Consider the following 18,275-nt stretch of genomic DNA (forward strand, 5'->3'; position numbering starts at 1 on the left):
TCTTTTCCCCAAACATCACCTAGAATTAAGCTACAGACTTGGCTTCAAGTGACTATTAACTGTTTCCCTAACTCAAATTCACCAATGAGAGACAAAGAGTTGTCTGAGTATATGTAAAATAGTGCCCCACAAGCTCTCCAGTTGGGAAGTTCCCAAATGTCCCCAGGTAAAGCAACATTATTGGAAGCAGGTTACAGACTCTGAGACATGCCAACCTGTGAGGAGAGAGCATGTGAATGGCTATGTTCTGGTCTGTTAAATCAAAGATCACACATCAAAGATGAGATTTTGTTTCCACCTTCAGGAACAGTTCATTAACTGTTCATAAGGTACCAAAGCTTATAAAGGACAATGAACCTTTTTATTATGTTTTAATGCACAGTCCAGCATAATATTAAAATTTGAATTAAATTAAGGGAATTCCTGTACCATAATCAATAGAGAATGAAAGCTAAATGGAGGATCAGGCATTTGGCCTAGTGTTAATGACTCAAGTTGGGCATCCCTGGCCACTATTGAGTGTCCCAGCTCTGCTTCCTGCTGAAATGCCCACTGGGAAGCAACTGACAATGGTTCCAGAATTGGCTTCCTGTTCCCATGAGGGAAACCTGGATTGAGCTCCCCGTTCTTGGCTTCAAGTCTGCCCCAGTCTGGGCTGCTGTGGACATTTAGAGTATTAACCAGCCGATAAGAGCACTTTGATCAGTTCAATTAAAGAGGAGTTACTTTGAAACAACTGCACTTTCCCCCCTCCCACACTAAATGAGGCATAGACTTAGAGAATTCAGGCTGTTTAGAATTACTGAGACAAACACTGAGTCTGAATTTGCAAATGGAATGGATCATTTTATGACTGTTAACAGAAAATTTGCAGTGTTGTAAGTCCAGATTGTGATTCAAAGATAATAAAATCTCATGCTTCAGGGTATAAGTTAATCACCTGCAAGGACCAAGAAGAAATTTGCTTCCACAAGTACCAATACACAGTTGAGTGGACACATAAATCATGTTTAAGTTCCAATGCATCATGTATTGGTCAGTACTGAAAACAAGAACCAAATTAGATGGACTATTAATTTTATTTGGTTCAGCAATTCTTGTATTGTTACTTCTACTCAATTTTATATCTTGTGCTTATACTTTGCTATTTTAAATAACAATTGCTTTGCCAATCATTCATTTTTATAGCGCATATCATCAGAGACTGGAGACATTTATGCACTATACAGTATTATATTCATTATACAGTGTAAATGGAATTGAAGCTATCTTGTATGACCAACAATTTGATTAATAAGATTATCTTAGGTGATATAGAGTTGTGCCCTTTGATACCTTTTTCATATGTCACAGAAAGCCTCTGTTGATAAAACCCAAGGGGTCTCAGTTTTCTCTGCTCCACTTCTTTCCTTGGAACAAACATCTTTCAGAATACGTTGTACATAAGCAAATAAGAAAGAGAACGTTCTCAGAATGGAGCAGGAACACAGACACATTCCTCCCTGGAAACGTGGGACTCAGTGTTGATCCGCAATTGTGTTTACTCTGGTTAAATCACACCAAGTAACCAACATAAGACACATTTGTTTTTATTTTTTTAAGATTTATTTGTTTTTATTGGAAAGGCGGATATACAGAGAGGAGGGGAGACAGAGAGGAAAATCTTCCATCCAATGGTTCACTCCCCAAGTGAGTGCAATGGCTAGAGCTGAGCCAATCCAAAGCCAGGAGCCAAGAGCTCTTCCAGGTCTCCCATGTGGGTGCAGGGTCCCAAGGCTTTGGGCCGTCCCTGACTGTTTTCCCAGGCCACAAGCAGGGACCTGAATGGGAAGCATGGCTGCCAGGATTAGAACCATCACCATTTGGGATCCCAGAATGTTCAAGGCGAGGACTTTACCCACTATGCTATCACGCCAGGTCCAAGACACTTTTATTAATGTATGGTTAATATGTTTGAAATAAATTTGAATTATCTATTACATCTGGGAAAATAGTTCTATTTTTCTGAATGGTATGTGTAGATATTTTAATATGCAGAATAATTAATGGACAAATTTTCATCTTATTTCAATAGTTTAATTGGAAGAAATAATAGATATTTCTTCATATTTTCATTTTATCAGATTATGAATTCAAAACCTTTTGATACTAAAATGTATTTCTTCTTTCTTCCAAAACAGAACAGCTACATACTTAAGATGCATCTATATTGATCTGATTAATAATCAATTGGAAGTGAATTTATAATCAGATTTTAGAAAATATTTAAACATTTTATAGTTTTTTAAGAGGTACTGTGAGAGAGAACTCTCTCATTCATTGGTTTATACCCCAGGTGTCCACAGGGCTAGGGATTTGCCAAAAGTAAAGTTGGGAATCAGAAACCCAACTCAGGTGATTCACTTAACTGGCAGAAAGCCAACTCCTTGAACCTGGGTCTGCATTAACTGGATGCTGGATATTTGGGAGCCAGAGAGTCAGAGGCAGATATCTAATTCAGGTACTTTGATGTGGAATGCAAGTGTGCTAAACATTAAATAGAACACCAATTTTTTCCCAGTCTTCACTTAGTGAGTGAACCTTTACATAAAAATATGAATTCCAAAAGTGTGGGTTGAACAGAGCAAGCTCCTTTGCTGCTCCCATCCACCCAAAAGCTAGTGAGGCATAAAGGGTGACAGGCTCTCTGACAAATAGGGTCAAGAACTATTATTTCTCATCACTGCAGGAAGGGCAAGGTGCATGCTGTGAGCAGAGGATAGAGCAAGGAAGATGGCTCCTATAGTCCATGTGCTTTCCAAGCCTAGAGATCCTCCTTTCCTCCTCGGGAAGAGGAATGGCATGATTTTCAAGAGGTCTCAGGAAGGGCAATGTGACCAAAGGGAGTCCTGCTGAAGTCATTCAACAAACAGTATACTTTTGTATGGTACCAGATCCATGAACTATAAAGTCTGAAATCCCTGCCCTAAAACAGGATCCTTTCTTAGACCATTCATGACATCATTGCAAAAAAGAAAACTTGGGGAGGAAACTGATATTGGAATACGTGCCATGCACAGGCTGAGGGCTTGACATGTTACTTATCTTGTCACACTCAATAAATTTACAAAGGAAAGAAAAAAATGTAACTTCCCAGAATTCTTCCTGCCTATATGATACAATTTATTTTGTGTGTGTTCTGAATCTTTATCTTTGGAGATCAATTTAATTTGACTTTCCTAGTATTACTGCTATTATTCTTAAATAGGTATAACAATACTAGTCTAAACATCCTTTGGTATGAAAATGCTAAATGGGAAATAAGTGACTGGATTGAAAAAGTGTTCTGTGTTCAATTCTTCATGAGCAAAGAGACTTTACCATGTTGGTAATAAAACATCCCAATGTGTGTAGGCTTTTATTTATGTAACTGTTTTCTATCTATCTGTACACCTGTCAGTTTATCTGTCATCTGTCTATGTGTGGACCACACAATTACTTAAAAGGTGGAAGTCAGGGGAAATGATTCATTGTTTATTTTGAGCTTGACCTTTATAGTTCTGCAACGAATAACTACCTTATTATCTAGTAATAAGGCATATAGGAATAAAAATTGAAAAACATTTTTATAATTGCATGTATTTCATAGGTTTCTTCATGTTTATTCAATGTGAATAATTTTATTCTTTTTAAATCAGAAACAACTAAAGTAAAAAATAGATTTATCCACATGTATTAATTATTACAGGTATAGTATTTCCTGGTGCTAAGTTGAGGCAGCCTGTGATGAAACATGAAATTAACCCTGTTGCCAGAGGCTAAGAGAGGAAAAGCAGCACACTAAAAAGACTTTCCCAGATGTATTAAACACACTCAGTAAACACAAAGTGTTGGCATATATGAAAAGGTTCTTGAGTCTTATCCTTTGCAGTACATAATATTCTGATGTAGAAATTATTACTGTTTACATAGCCTGCATTAACCTACTTGATGTTGCCCTCAAATTGTTAAATATGAGAATTTTTAAATGAAAGCAAACAAAGCCCACTACTTAAAATTGATTTTGTTTCATTTTAGCTGATGCTACCTCTTAGGACCTCCATCAGTCTAAACTTCCTCCCTTAAAACTTCCTCCCTTAAATATTTTTGTCAAAAACTTTTGATACTTGCAATGTGAGTACAGACTATGAGAACATGTTTTGTGTTACCAATGTTGACATGGAGAAAACCAGTTTAATGAAAGGACTCCTTGGATAATTCTTTTAGTGCCCATGACTATGTTCTATATGGAGTATTCAGGCTCATGAGATCCCAGTTTACCATGGTTTGGGATATTTTAACATGTGTTCTTTCCATCTAGAGCTCCTGGTCACCCACCCCAGCCACACATCTCAACCAACCTGCCCAGAGCCAGTATACATATGCAGCATCTTTTTTACTGGGGCTATTGTTAAACCTGTCTACCTTCTTGGATGTCTGTAGGATTATATGTTGACTTGTGATAATGCCTTGGCTGATCTGAGTTTTCTAGAAATGTGTAATGCATCTGCCTCACTAAGCATCTTCATGGACAGCTGGTGGCAGTGCACAAAGTGCAAACCACTGGAAATCCTCACAGGCCTGGCAGAGGGGACATGCATCTGCCCTGGACGTGGGAGCTGACTAGGCATGACATTAGGTCACAGGCTGAGGGTGTAGATAGAGCCTCAAAGCCTTGTCTTGATAAAGTGACTTTGTTTCTAAAAGGAGATTGGTATTTCTCTGTAGTAGGTTTTACCTTTCACCATTTGTTGTATCCATTTCTTCCTCTCTGCCAAAGTATGAGTAGGTTCATGCCCAAGAGAAAATGCCTTTAGATTAATTCTTGATTCCTTTCAGCTTCCACTGAAATATCTATTCTTAAGTCAATTAAAAAGTTATTAGAAAACGACCAGATGAAGGTGTGGAAAAAATTAGTGTAAAATGATATTAATTTATGATAGAGTCTAAAAAATTTCTGAGAGATTATTTTTATCCACTTCATTAAGGAGGATCAATTCATCACCAACTTAAAAATATCAAGCTGAGTTATATGGTTACTTTGAAAATGTTCTAATGTAGCTTGTATGACTTCAGAAAGGTATTTTGGAACTCCTTTTATCTGCTACCACTTCCATCAGCCAGCTTTGTTTTCTTTGTGCAAATACCTGGGTCAGTGCTCTTTGAGAAGATAAAAAGAAAAAACAAAAATGAAATATATAATCAATAGAGAAACTCCAGAATTGAATCATTTTCGGAGTGAGCTACACTTACACTCCCCATTAGGGAAGTGAAGTCATCTGTTCTATCCCTTATCATTTTATCTCAGTTTGGATGATGAGAACAGTTGCCAAGTTACAGCTTAGCATTTAGCCAAAGGAACAAAGTTTGAAATGTCATGAAATAGAATAGGCTCAGTGTTGTATAAGTCATGCTATGAATATTTATGCAGGAATTGTTAGACAAGCAAGTTAAGAACTGACATGGCTGCTGATTCATGTGACAATTCTTGGGTGCACCCCCAAAGCATCACAAAATCAACACTGTGTGTTTCTCTTAACCTTGTTTGTTTCTCCCCTCCACAGAGCTACAGTGAACCTGTTGATGTAAAGACATCTCAACCTCCTCAGCTGATCAATTCCAAGCCTTCAGTGTTCCACGCGCCAAGCCAGACCCACTCAGCTCTGTACCTAAGTTCCCACTATCACCAACAACCAGGAATGAATCCTCACCTAACTGCCATGCATCCAAGCCTCCCCAGGAGCATAGCACCCAAGCCGAATAACCAAATGCCAGTGACTGTCTCTATAGCCAACATGGCTGTGTCACCCCCACCTCCCCTCCAGATCAGCCCACCTCTTCACCAGCATCTCAACATGCAGCAACACCAGACACTTGCCATGCAGCAACCCATTGGGAACCAGCTCCCCATGCAGGTCCAGTCTGCCTTACATTCACCCACCATGCAGCAAGTAAGTGCTACTCTTCTGCGCTTAGCTATGGCACCCCTCTACTCATGTGTTGGCTAGCTCGGTGAAAGTCTGCTAATCCTGCAAAGGATGGTGGCAGGAGGAGAGGAGAGGTGCATGTTCTCCATTCCTCTATTTAAATGGAGAGAGAAAATTGAAAATACTCAACAACTATCTGCTTTTTGCAAAATGCAATTGGGAAGTGGTGAGTTTGTGCAGCGTTCTACTGTCACAAAAACTGATAGTTGCTTCTTTTCATAACTGTTGCTTTATTTGGATGCTAACCATCTAGCTTCACCTTCTAGTCCCCCCACCTCTTTTCTATTTCATAACTAGCTGCTATTTTTCATTTTGTGATGCCAAGTATTATTTCAGATGTCATCGAAATTAAAAATTCCTTATTTGAAAAAAGCATTATTGCAAATGAGAAGTCTTGACCAATATGCCTTTTGAGTCCAGTAAACACTGAAAATACAATCAAGTTCCATAACAAATGTGGTGGAACCATGAAAACCTAAAACTGAACATTTTTTAAATCATTTATTTATTTTTACTTGAAGGAATTAGAGGAGAAAATAAATAGAGATCTTCCATGGACTGGTTCACTCCCAAATGTCTGGAACAGCCAAGAACTGGGTCAGTGTGAAGACAGGAGTCTCCAGATCTTCTATGTGGCCCAAAGCCTTGGCCCATCCCCCATTGCTTTCCCAGGCTATTAGCAGGAAGATGGATCAGAAAAGAAGCAAACAAGACTCAGACAAGTGCCCATATGGGATGCCAGTGCTTCAGGTGGAAGATTAGTCTGACATGCCACCATGCCAGTCCCTAACACTGAGCATTTTAACAAGAGGTTTGTTTAAAAATGGATATCTGTCTTCCATATAAATTGGAAAACACAGGAGGATTGGAAGCTTCCCTGCCCACTCCCTGATTATTGAGACCATTTGCAGGCAATCTTAGCTTAAATTTTTTAAATTATTGTTTACTTTTGGATATTGACAAAATGTTAAAATTGTAAGGCCCAGAAAAAAATGACAGAGATGCTTAGAAAATGGAATTAAGATAAAGGTGCGAATAAATTTGAGATCGTGTGTATTTTCCAAACCATGCATGCTTTTCATGAGCTTATTGAAGACTGTTCATATAAGCTAAACTGAACATAGAGTAGTCAAAAATGCTTAAAACTTGTCTAAACACCAGGTGAAGGTTGGAATGCCTATTTGGCACAACAGCTTAAGTTGCTACTCGGGATGCCTGCATCCCATATCCCCGGTTTGAGTCCCAGATACTAGATCCTTGTGGTCTAGTTTCCTACTAACATGCACTCTGGGAGACTGTAGACAATGGCTCTAGTGCTTGGACCCATTCTCCCATGTGGAAGATTGAGATGGAGTTCCCTTCTCTCAGCTACTGCCTAACCCAGCCTGTCTCAAGCTTTTCCAATGACTGGAAGATCTCTGACTTTCTACCTTTCAAATAAAGTGTAAATAAGTTAAAATATTTAACAAAATAAGTAAAAGTCATATCAAAATCAATTCTGTTAAGTGTTTCAGTGCTAATATACCATCAGTATAATCCAATTACTCTTGTTCTCAGAGCTTCATGGAAGTACAGAATTGTAGACTTCCTGTTAAATATTCCACCTTTGGAATTTGAGGATATACTTAAACCAGTCAGAGAGAGTGGGAAGGGAAGCAGAAAGAAGATTCAAATGTATGATATTCCAAATTCATTATGATTGTTATCACAGAAAGACTTCCTAGAGCAGTCATAATCAAACCCAAAACCTTGATGCAAGCCCGCATCATTAACTCTCAGAAAACGTAAGGTGTAGGCGTGAGCATCGTCTTCACTTGCCAGATGAGGAAACAAATGCTTTGCGGAGTTAAGCAGTGACTCACAAGGCTGGGCAGTTCAAACCCAGATTTGTCTAGAAACCAGAGCTGGATTCTTGGTTTTGAGGCTTGCTGCCTCATTCAGTCAGTCATGCCTATACATTAACTGTCTCGTTCTCTTTGTTAAGATTTATTTACTATCACTGGAAAGGCAGATTTATAGAGAACAGAAGAGACGAGAAGATCTTCCATCTGCTAATTCACTTCCCAAACGACCTCAGCAGCTGGAGCTGAGCTGCGCTGAAGCCGGAAGCCAGGAGCTTTTACAGGTCTCCCATTACGGTGCAGGTCCAGTTTCTTACTAGAACCTAGTAGGAACCATCCTTTGCTACTTTCCCAAGCCCAAACCAGGAAGCTTTATGGGAAGTGGAGCATCTGGGACATGAACCAGTGCACATATGAGATGTCCGTGTTTGGAGGCTTAGCCAGTTGAGCCATTGCACCAAGCACTATTAACTATTTCATACCACAACTGTGGTTTCTCCTCAAAAGTGGGTGCTTGCGTAAAAACAGCAGTTAGTTCTAAAATGAGAGTTGTTACCAAGAGCAAATGGGCTCAGAATGTTGATAAAGTAATGTTGAGTATCTGACCTGGTTGTTGACTCACTAGGAACAAAAACTATAAGTAAAGACAATTTCAATCATCCTACCTTGTCTGTAGCAGTGTTTATGACCAAGTAAAAATTCTCTGCCAAATTTCCACTCTCCCCATCAGATACTATTCTCAAAAAAAAAAAAAAAAAAAAAAAAAAAAACATTCTTGGGTCCAGTGTGGTGGCCTAGTGGCTAAAATCCTTGCCTTGAACATGAGCCCTGCTTCCCACCCAGCTTCCTGCTTGTGGCCTGCGAAAGCAGTCAGGGTCAGCCCAAAGCCTTGGGACCTTGCACCTGCATGGGAGACCCAAAAGAAGTTCCTGGCTCCTGGCTTCAGATCAGCTCAGCTTTGGCCATTGCGGTCATTTGGGGAGTGAACCATTGGGTGAAAGATCTTCCTCTCTGTCTCTCCTCCTCTCTGTATATCTGCCTTTCCAATAAATGTAAATAAATCTTAAAAAAAAAAAAGGAAGGAAATGGTGTAGGGTAGCTTTACATTTTAATAATCCCTTGATGTTTGCATGAAAAGCCAGTATTCTGAGAGACATCCCTTCCGGTTGGATAGATTGACTTCTGCCTGGGTAAGGGCCCTTGTTTTGCTTGCAATGCAATAATCCAAGGCTCCCTCTTCGTCAAATTAAGCATTGCAAGGTGCAGTCCCCTTGTTGATCTTCAGATTGGAGCTTTGTCCAAAGAGGATGTTTCTTAAGTTATCTGCCAGACAGAATTCCTTTTTATGCTTGTTCTAAAACTTCAGATCAACTAGTGGGTTATTGAATAATTTTCAAGTGTTCCAGAATTATACAGGGTCACAGGTAAAAATGCAAGAGATTTGTCTTTTCATATGGACTCTTAATTAGCAAAATCAAACAAAAAGAGCAATCAGATTACATCAGGAAATTTATTTGTCAAGCATTAAGTCAGTTCTGTTACTGTTTCTGTTAATTGGCCTTATGGAGCTGGTAGGTCCTGACTGCAATTCACATAATGAGGGTAACTTCATAATGGTTGTGAAGAACAGAATCCAGAGATAAGTTTATTTTGGTGAAAACAAAAGTTAAATTCCATACATGAGTTATTTTCACAGTGCATATTTCCAGGGACTTTTTGAAGACCTCCTCTTTTTGTTTAAACTTCTAAGCAGTTAATATTTTCTTGCACTGAACTTATATTTGAGTTCTGTTTTCCACGTACTTTTTCAGATTCCCTTGAGGATGATAACTAATGTGAACCTGACATGAAGGATAAATAACTGTACAGATAACATTGACTAAAATCACTTTTAGGGGCTGCTTCAGGGGCCTTAGAGTAATGTTCCACCTGCAGTGCCGGCATACTATATGGTACCAGTTCTAATCCCAGCTGCCCCACTTCCAATCCAGCTCCATACTTACAGCCTGGGAAGGCAATGAAGGATGATTCAAGCCTTTGGGCCCCTGTTCCTACAAGTGAGACCTAGAAGAATCTCTTGGCTCATGGCTTCAGACTGGTTCAGCTCTGGCTGTTGTGACCCTGTGGGGAGTGAACACAGATAAAAATCTCTGTCTCTCTCTCTCTCTCTGTAACTCTCACTTTCAAGTAAAAAAAAAAAAATGTGTGTGTGTGTGTGTGTGTTTAAACCACTTTTAACAATGTCCTGATTGTGGTAGGTAGTCAATGAAATAAATGTTCACTAATGAATCAACTGAAAAACAAGTTATTTAAGCATTAACCTGTTAAAAGGGATCATAGTTCAAGTTGCAGAATCCCAATTTTTTGTGAGCTTTTATAAAAATGTGAATGATTCAAAAGATAATAATTGAGTTCCTTCTGTGTGCCAGGTAGGCATTCTCCAGGCTCTGGAAATTAAATGACAAATGAAAACATGTAATGAGCCTCCTACCCTCTTGGCATTAACGAGTTGGGGGTGGGTGACCTCAGGTTAAACAAGTGATCAGACATTATAAAAATAAATAAATAAATAAAACAGGGAGGCAGGCTGTCCTGAATGTGGAGAAAGTGCAGAATCGCACACTGGCATGGGTAATGAGGCCCTCCAAAAAGCTAGCACAATGCCAGGAAGGATGGATGTTCGGGAGGAGACCAGTAACAGAAATTACAGGCTGGCAAAACCAAGAGGAAGAGTGTGGCTTGCCCAGGAGATGGAAAGTATGGAGCAGTGGTGGGTGATAAGCGCAGAGGAGAAGCAGGTAAATAGAGGGAGAACCTACGGACTAGGGGGATTGCAAGTCCCAGTAAGTGGACAGTTCTAAAGTCAAGATCAAACAGTCCATCACCCCAGGATGTCACTTAATTTACTACAATCACAGCAGCCTGTGGGGCCAACATTCAAGTCATCAGTGAGTCTTTAGCTGGTAGATCTAGTGCTGGGTAAAATCTGATTCATCAACTAAGCAACTATTTCCCAAAGATGTTTGCTTGCTTGTATGGAAACCATCTTCACATCTTCAAGCACCAAAAACAGAAAAAAAAAAAAAAAGAGAGAGAGAGAGAGAGAGAGAGGAGAGAGAAGAAAGTTAATGGTTACCATATTTTTGAAATAATGTGGATGTTTTCAGTATTACTTTAACAGTGTTATTGGCTTTTGGAAAAATGAATGTATCCTACAGAAATGATTAGATAATTCACCAGAAATAATAGTTTCATTTTTTTCTAGAATATTTTATACACAGAACCCACCAGCCCGCATTTTAAAATCCAGTTTTCCTTCTTTTTTTCCTGCTCACTGTATTGTTGAATGAGGTCAAGAGAAAAAAAATCATTAATATCTGTCAACTTCCTTTATAACCTTAAGAAAAAAAATCTTTGTATGATATCACACAGACAGATTTTCAATTTCCTTGTGTAATAAACAGCTGCTTTAGGATTTGGGTGTAATTTAAGGGTTTAAAAAAATCACATTGAGATTGATGAATAAATCAGTCGTGAAGACAAAAACATTGATGCCTGTTGAAAACACCTCTCCAGACAGGCAGGAAATGAAATTAGTTCCCAGTAAAGTGTGGATATGAGGGGCACTGGTTTGCTGTGCTGCAGGCTTTTTCGGACTTGCTATGGTGGCAAAACAAAACTGCTAGGGCTACAGAAATCTAATTAAAGAGCAAATGTCCCTTCTGACATCAAATTAATCTTTATCATGTTTCCTATTTTTATTTCAATCTGGCACCAGAAAATGAAATTTAAAATTCCAGGCATGCTACAAAACAGTTGGTGATTTTTCTCCTGAGCATTAAAATGCTAAATATTCAGTCTTCTTTAATTAGACTGCTAAGCAAACATTTTTCCAAAAATGTGTATCATCATTGTTGTTCCGTGTTTACATCAATAATAAAAATGTACTTAGCTCTAAGTCTGACCTCAGCATCTCTTTATGTAGAGTTCAGAAAGAATATCTCATTTTCCAAAGCAAGTGGGATAATGTGAAATAAGATTTCTTCAGGCTTTGCTTGTATATTTCTTGGTCCTTGGTTGTTTTAATAGATGATATTCTCGAATTTCGCTGATATTTCTGAAGCTTTACACTTTATAAATAACACACTAATTTTGGTCTTACAAACTAAAGTTTCTCATCTTAAATGGGTAGCTTAAAAAATAATGTTTTCCTGAGATTTTCCAGCCCTGCCTGAGGAACCAGTTTTATTGGGTAGAAAAAGACATTGGTAGTTTTTGCTTATTTGCATCGAGGTTAGGGGTAGGGATGGAGACTTTCTTGGTTGGTGAAGGTTTTTATTCATACGTAATCTGCTTTTTTTGTTTATTTTGTTTATTTTAATTTATATTTTATTTACATATTTTTGTTGATTCCTGTTTTTCCATCCCTTCAACTAACCCAAGATATTTTTAACTATACTTTTTTTTTAGACTGCTTTACTTTTGGGTTGTTCCACCTTGTTGTAAAAATCTGATATGGACAACTTCGTATCCCAATAGGAAAGCCCCTGGCATTGACACTGTTCTCTACTCTGTGTCTTCCCACAAGAGCACACTGAGTGGTCTGTTCTAAGCTTTATTGAAAAACTTGATTTACGGAGCCACTACTTCTGACCAGGCCTTGACAATACCCATTGTGTACTTAAAACACTGTGACCTGGGCCTTACAATGACCAAGCTAAGAAAGTGCTTAAGAGGCTCCTTTCCAGTTTTCTTTTTTCTTTGCCAGCCTCAGGCTAGACCCTGGGGGGGAAAGAGGAGACACTTGAGCAAAGCTGATGATTCCCTGGTGAAGACTCACCCTGCAGGCCTCACTTTCACCTTCTCACCTGGGAGTAGGCGGCTGGGGCTGCAGCTGCAATTGCTGTCTGCAGACATACTCAGTCCCCACTGCCAACCTTTGGTTCTGGAGATCTTCTCTTGCTTTTTGTCCGTGTGTGGTCAAGTACCCACACTGTCTGAAAAGTTCTCCTCTCTATAATTTCTTTCCAATCACTCAAGAGTTCTGCCTTCTTCCACGATTAATGTTGTCTTGGAACGTTATCATTGAATGGAAAAGAAATTAATATCTTAAAGCTAATATTGAGACTTGAAGATATTAGATAATTGATATCTTTGTCTTTACCCCCATGGGACCCCAAAACCATGCATAAAATCTGAGAAAAATATCTTTAGTTATTTTTTAAAAAGAAAAATCAGCTCTGGTAAACTTATGACTGCCATGCCCCCAGAAGTTTCCTGAAGGTCTTGAGAAAAGATGCCACTTTTAAATCGCTTTGTTTCTCAGTGATTTAAAACCATGGATTGGAGTTGGGCTTCAGAGTCAACCACGAGATTAATTAAGTCGCCTTTCTGGTCATTTCCAGAAAAGCCTGCTTGTGCCATGCTCTTGAATTCACCAGATAAGCGAAAGATGAGTCTGAGTAGAATGTTTTTTGTTTAGCTGATATAGCTATGTACTCGTGAGATTTTTTTTTCTTGTCCTTGAATTTTTAATCGCTTTGCTAGGAGTAAAAGTCAACACTTCATCAGAGTAGTGAATTAAAAGAATCTTCCCAAACTCTGATTCTTTGTTTGCCAGTTAATAGACTTTTCAATTAAAAAAATATTTGCTCTGTCTTGGGCGCCCTTCTCCCCTCCCCCTCCCTATTTTCTAAGGGTGAGCCGTTTTGCATCTCTTCACTTATATTAGTCCAACAACTGTTAAAAAGCTTTGGTTGAAATTTTTAGTTGGAAGAGAAATACAAATAAAAGAAGAAGCAGATGGTCCCTTTGTAACTGAATGAAGAAAAGGGGTTTTTGAGAACAATGTGTGAATAGGTGTAGTCTAATAGAACACTCAGCCACCTGCTGCCTGGATCCTTCAAAAACAGATTCTGTTGCATATTCTGCGGATTAACCATTAATGTATCCCTAGGTGTCACAGAAAACATAAACTTTGAGCGGTTGGGGCCCCGTCTCGCTTTGTTCTGAGTTGCCTTTTCTAAATGTGAAGTTGTTTCTCAGTTCACTTTGAACGCGCAAGCGTCTGATGAAAGGATTTTCTGGCTTAGGATGAAGCGAAGGAAAGCTGAGAACGGGCTGATGGTGTTCCTTTGCTACCGTGAGGTTTTCTTGGTCTTTTGCTCTGACTTGCCCTCGCAGAGACAAAACAAGGTCCCATGTGTTGGTCAAGAATGGACCTGTAAAGATGTAGGTGTTTTTCTTCTTGAAAGGGATATATGACCCTGATGTGTGGTCCCACCTCTTCTTTCAGGGATTTACTCTTCAACCTGACTACCAGACGATTATCAATCCCACCTCTACAGCCGCACAAGTTGTCACCCAAGCAATGGAATACGTACGTTCCGGGTGCAGAAATCCCGCACCTCAGCCCGTGGACTGGAATAGCGACTACTGCAGTAGTGGGTAAGCGGCCGTCCACCGCCACCTGGTGGTGTAAGCCACATACAGCATGCTGCGGTCTTGCTTGGCTCCCTAGACCTGCGCTTGAGCCTTGCAAAGCATGGTCTGGAGTGGTTGCAGACACCTCAGAACACTGAAGCTGTCTTCTAGCACTTCCAAGAATAAATGTCGTTTGAACACCAGCAATAGATATTAACTTACAGCACTTGCAGGTTAAATAGCTGCATCCTTTACTAGGCCACCAACCCTATCCATCATCCCCCAGTCTACAACCAATGCTACTGAATGACCCATCAGCTGCTGTCACTTGTAGCACAGATTGTCTTCTAACATGGATTGTCTGTTTTCTCTCCATCCAGGGGCATGCCGAGGGACAAAGCACTGTACCTTACCTGAAAATCTGGACTCCTCTCCTTTCCGCTGAGGAATTCAGGGAAGTGGCTACACTTGTGGATTGTTTTGGGCAATCAAGGCCGTTCTCCATTTTGTTAGAAAATGCAAGTTGCTAAGCACGTAGGACCATTTGAGCTTGTGGGTCACCCACTCTGGAAGAAATAGTCATGCTTCTTTATTATTTTTTTAATCTTTATGGACATTGTTTTTCTCCTTCCCTGAAGAAAATTTGGACCATTCATTCAGACCTTACTGTTTTTTTGGTTGGTTTTTGTTTTGTTTTTTTGTTTTTTTGGTTTTTTTTTTTTTGCTGTGAAGTGCTATGCTCTAGTAACTGCCTTAGCAACTGTAGATGTCTCGGATAAAAGTCCTGGATTTTCCATTGGTTTTCATAATGGGTGTTTATATGAAACTACTAAAGACTTTTTAAATGGCTTGATGTAGCAGTCATAGCAAGTTTGTAAATAGCATCTATGTTACACTCTCCTAGAGTATAAAATGTGAATGTTTTTGTAGCTAAATTGTAATTTGGAACTGGCTCATTCCAGTTTATTGGTTTCACAATAGGGGTTAAATTGGCAAACATTCATATTTTTACTTCATTTTTAAAAACAACTAATAGTTCTATATTTTCAAAATATTTGAAAAAAATAGTATTCCCAAATGATTTTAATTTAAAAATAAATTGGCATTGTCTCATTGACCAGACAAGAAGAAGTTAGTGTTAAGGGAAGCGCAAACACATTTATTTTGTACTGCAGAAAAATTGCTTTTTTGTATCACTTTTTGTGTAATGGTTAGTAAATGTCATTAAGTCCTTTTATGTATAAAACTGCCAAATCTTACCTGATATTTTATTAGATGCAGAAACAGATTGGAAACAGCTAAATTATAGCCTTTACATGTGGCTCTGTGTTATGGTTTCTTCATACTGTGTCTGTATTTAATCTTTTTTTATGGAACCTGTTGCGCCTATTTATGAAATAATAAATATAGGTGTTTGTAAGTAAATTTGTTAGTATTTGAAAGGGGTTTCTTTAATGTTCTAACTTTTGCTGGCAAAAAAAAGTCACGCTTCATGTGAATACTTTATGATTTAGTTTTTAAGGTGACATGAATAAAGCCAAGCCTGCTTCACATTTAGCAGCAAGTTAAAGTAAGCAGTCCTCATTTCTACATTTCCTTGGTTGATGCAAACGAAAAACTCTTATAACCTAACACTTATTTCTCATACTGTAAGAGGTTTGTCCACAAAGACACAGAAGCTGCAAGGCTAGACAGACAGGTCCTCCAACAGAGAAGGGTTGCCAGTGGATTCTGGAACATCAGTCCCCATGCCCCCAAAGTAAACTCCAGTCAACTAACACTCCTCAAGCTGCACACTTTTCAGAAAATATTTAAGCATTGAACCAGGGATGGGAGGACATAAAAAGGAAACAATATGTCAAGAACACACCTCTAATGAAAGGTGAGTGACCACATAGCACAAGAGGATGAACACGTAAGCCTTCCTCAGCTGACAGCATTTTGGATTTTTGCTGTCTTTTCTGTCTACAGATCACTTGTCTTTCCAGAATTCCTGAATCTCCCGAGAGAATTCTGGGGATCTGAGAGATTTGTTGGGACCCCAGAGCATGGAGAATCTAGCTGGGGGTTGCAAAACTTTTATACGAACAAAAGCTGGGAAATTACCCCCTAGAGAAGATTATATCCAGCAAATTGGTCTGGTTGGAAACAAAAAATGGCTGACATCTCTTCCATGAAATGTATGAAATACATTTAGCAGTTTAACTAAATACAAATATATGCATTGTGTAATCCCATCAGAATTTAAAAAGACAAAAGGTATGCTTGCTTTGGAATGATTTTAGGCATTGTACAACCTTAAATCACTTGAGCATGTAATAACTAATAAATAATGCAGATCCAATGTGATTATGAAAATGACTGTAGCTGAGAGCGCTAATTTTCCTGTCTTGAAACTGTATAGAACTCATGTGATTAAGTTCACAGTTTATTGTTTGTCTGTTTAGTATTTTAGAAATATACCAGCACTACTAATTAACTAATGTCTTTTATTCATTATATTTTGATACAGTAAGATTTTTGCTTGCATTAAGTCTGAACAGAGAAGGAAATTACCAGGAGAACAGCAGTTTTGACTTTGACAGGCAGTTTGTACAGCAAAGTAGCATGTTGTTTACAGCTTTTCCAGAGCAGGTGTACAACCAGGGTAGACAGTGTTGAAACTCAATACCAAAAACCAGTAAAAAAAGCAAATGTAAATAAAAGAAAATACATCACCAATAAAAATTCTTACCATGCCTGACTGTATTCTATTTGGTGATCTCTGAAAACCAGATCCAGTTACATGAGGCATCCCAAACCCATATCCTGACAGAAGTGGTGATGCACACTGCTTGTGACTGGTGGCTGCTGCAGCCAGAGTTCTTCCTTGATGTTTCATGACTGCCTCTCATCCAGATGAGGCTCCAAGATGGCAAGCTATTGCCTCAAGGAACTCATCAACTTTAAGGAAGCCAGAGTCCGGATGAGGCCCATGGCTGGTGGTTGGTCCCTCAGGCCAACAGTGGCATCGCCAAATGCCAAGGTCTAAGCTAGAGGACTCTGACGAATTCCTGGACCACCAATAAAGTCATTTTGAGAGAGTCAGCACCAAAATTCATCCCTACAATGCGTAAGCACCATAGCTACTTAGGGGCAGGTGTATGGTCTAAAAGATATGCACATTCCATATATCAGAACTCCTGGGTTCCGTGCCAAACTCTGACTCCTGACTCCAGCACCCTTCCCATGCACATCCTGGAAGACAGCAATGATGATTCACATAACTGGATTCCTGCCACCCTCCTGGGAGACCTGACCCGAGTTCCCATCCCTTAGCTGTGCCCTGACTCTGCAGTAGCCTCAGTAGATGAGAGCTCTGGCTGGCTCTGCTTTCCGCCTGTTTCTCTACCTCTCACACAAATACTTTTTATATAGTATATAGCTAATTGGAAAACGGCAACAAGTGTGACAGTGGATAGAATCTGGTGGCTTGTTCCTTCAGTGTAGGAAAAACAATCCTCAAGCCATTGCTGTGTTAGTGATCAGCTAAGGGCGCAGCTGATGTCTGTTATCATGCTTCTTTTTTTCTTTTTCTGTTGCCTTAAAGACAAAGAGCCCCACCTGCACTAGATGTGAATGTTCCACAGGAAGTGAATGATACCCAAAGTAAGGTCATTGCTCAAACTCATTACTAAGAATAATCCCATCATCCCATATAGGAACGGTTCACATCCTCACTGCCACACTTTCCATCTAGCTCCCTGCTTATTGCTTGGAAAAGCAGTGGAAGATGACCCAAAGCTTGGGTCCTGTCTCCCACTGGGAGACACTGCTCGCCCACTGCGGGATGAGAAAGAAGCTCCTGATTTCTGTCTTCAGATCAGCTCATTTCCAGCCATTGCCATTTGGGGAGTGAATCAACAGATGGAAAATCTTCCACTCTATATCTCCTTCTAATCCTAAGGGAAAACACTCAAAGAAATGATCAATTATGTTTTTTGAAACAGCATGCCGCTTGAACTAA

General features: G+C 39.3%; 1 protein-coding gene across 2 annotated transcripts in view; it reads left to right on the top strand.

Moving 5' to 3' along the window:
- Positions 1 to 16,939, top strand: part of TOX (thymocyte selection associated high mobility group box) — a 295,972-nt gene extending 279,033 nt beyond the window's left edge. For both annotated transcript variants that reach the window (XM_040972532.1, XM_040972533.1), the window contains exons 7-9: positions 5,583 to 5,969; positions 14,142 to 14,293; positions 14,650 to 16,939. In XM_040972532.1, coding sequence (XP_040828466.1) covers positions 5,583 to 5,969; positions 14,142 to 14,293; positions 14,650 to 14,686 — 576 coding nt within the window. In that variant the 3' untranslated portion in view covers positions 14,687 to 16,939. The remainder of the gene's footprint in view (positions 1 to 5,582; positions 5,970 to 14,141; positions 14,294 to 14,649) is intronic.
- The last annotated feature ends 1,336 nt before the right edge of the window (positions 16,940 to 18,275 follow it).

Source organism: Ochotona curzoniae, unplaced genomic scaffold (genome assembly GCF_017591425.1).
Source record: "Ochotona curzoniae isolate NIBS_2020 unplaced genomic scaffold, NIBS_Ocur_1.0 contig_2318, whole genome shotgun sequence".
NCBI lineage: Eukaryota > Metazoa > Chordata > Mammalia > Lagomorpha > Ochotonidae > Ochotona > Ochotona curzoniae.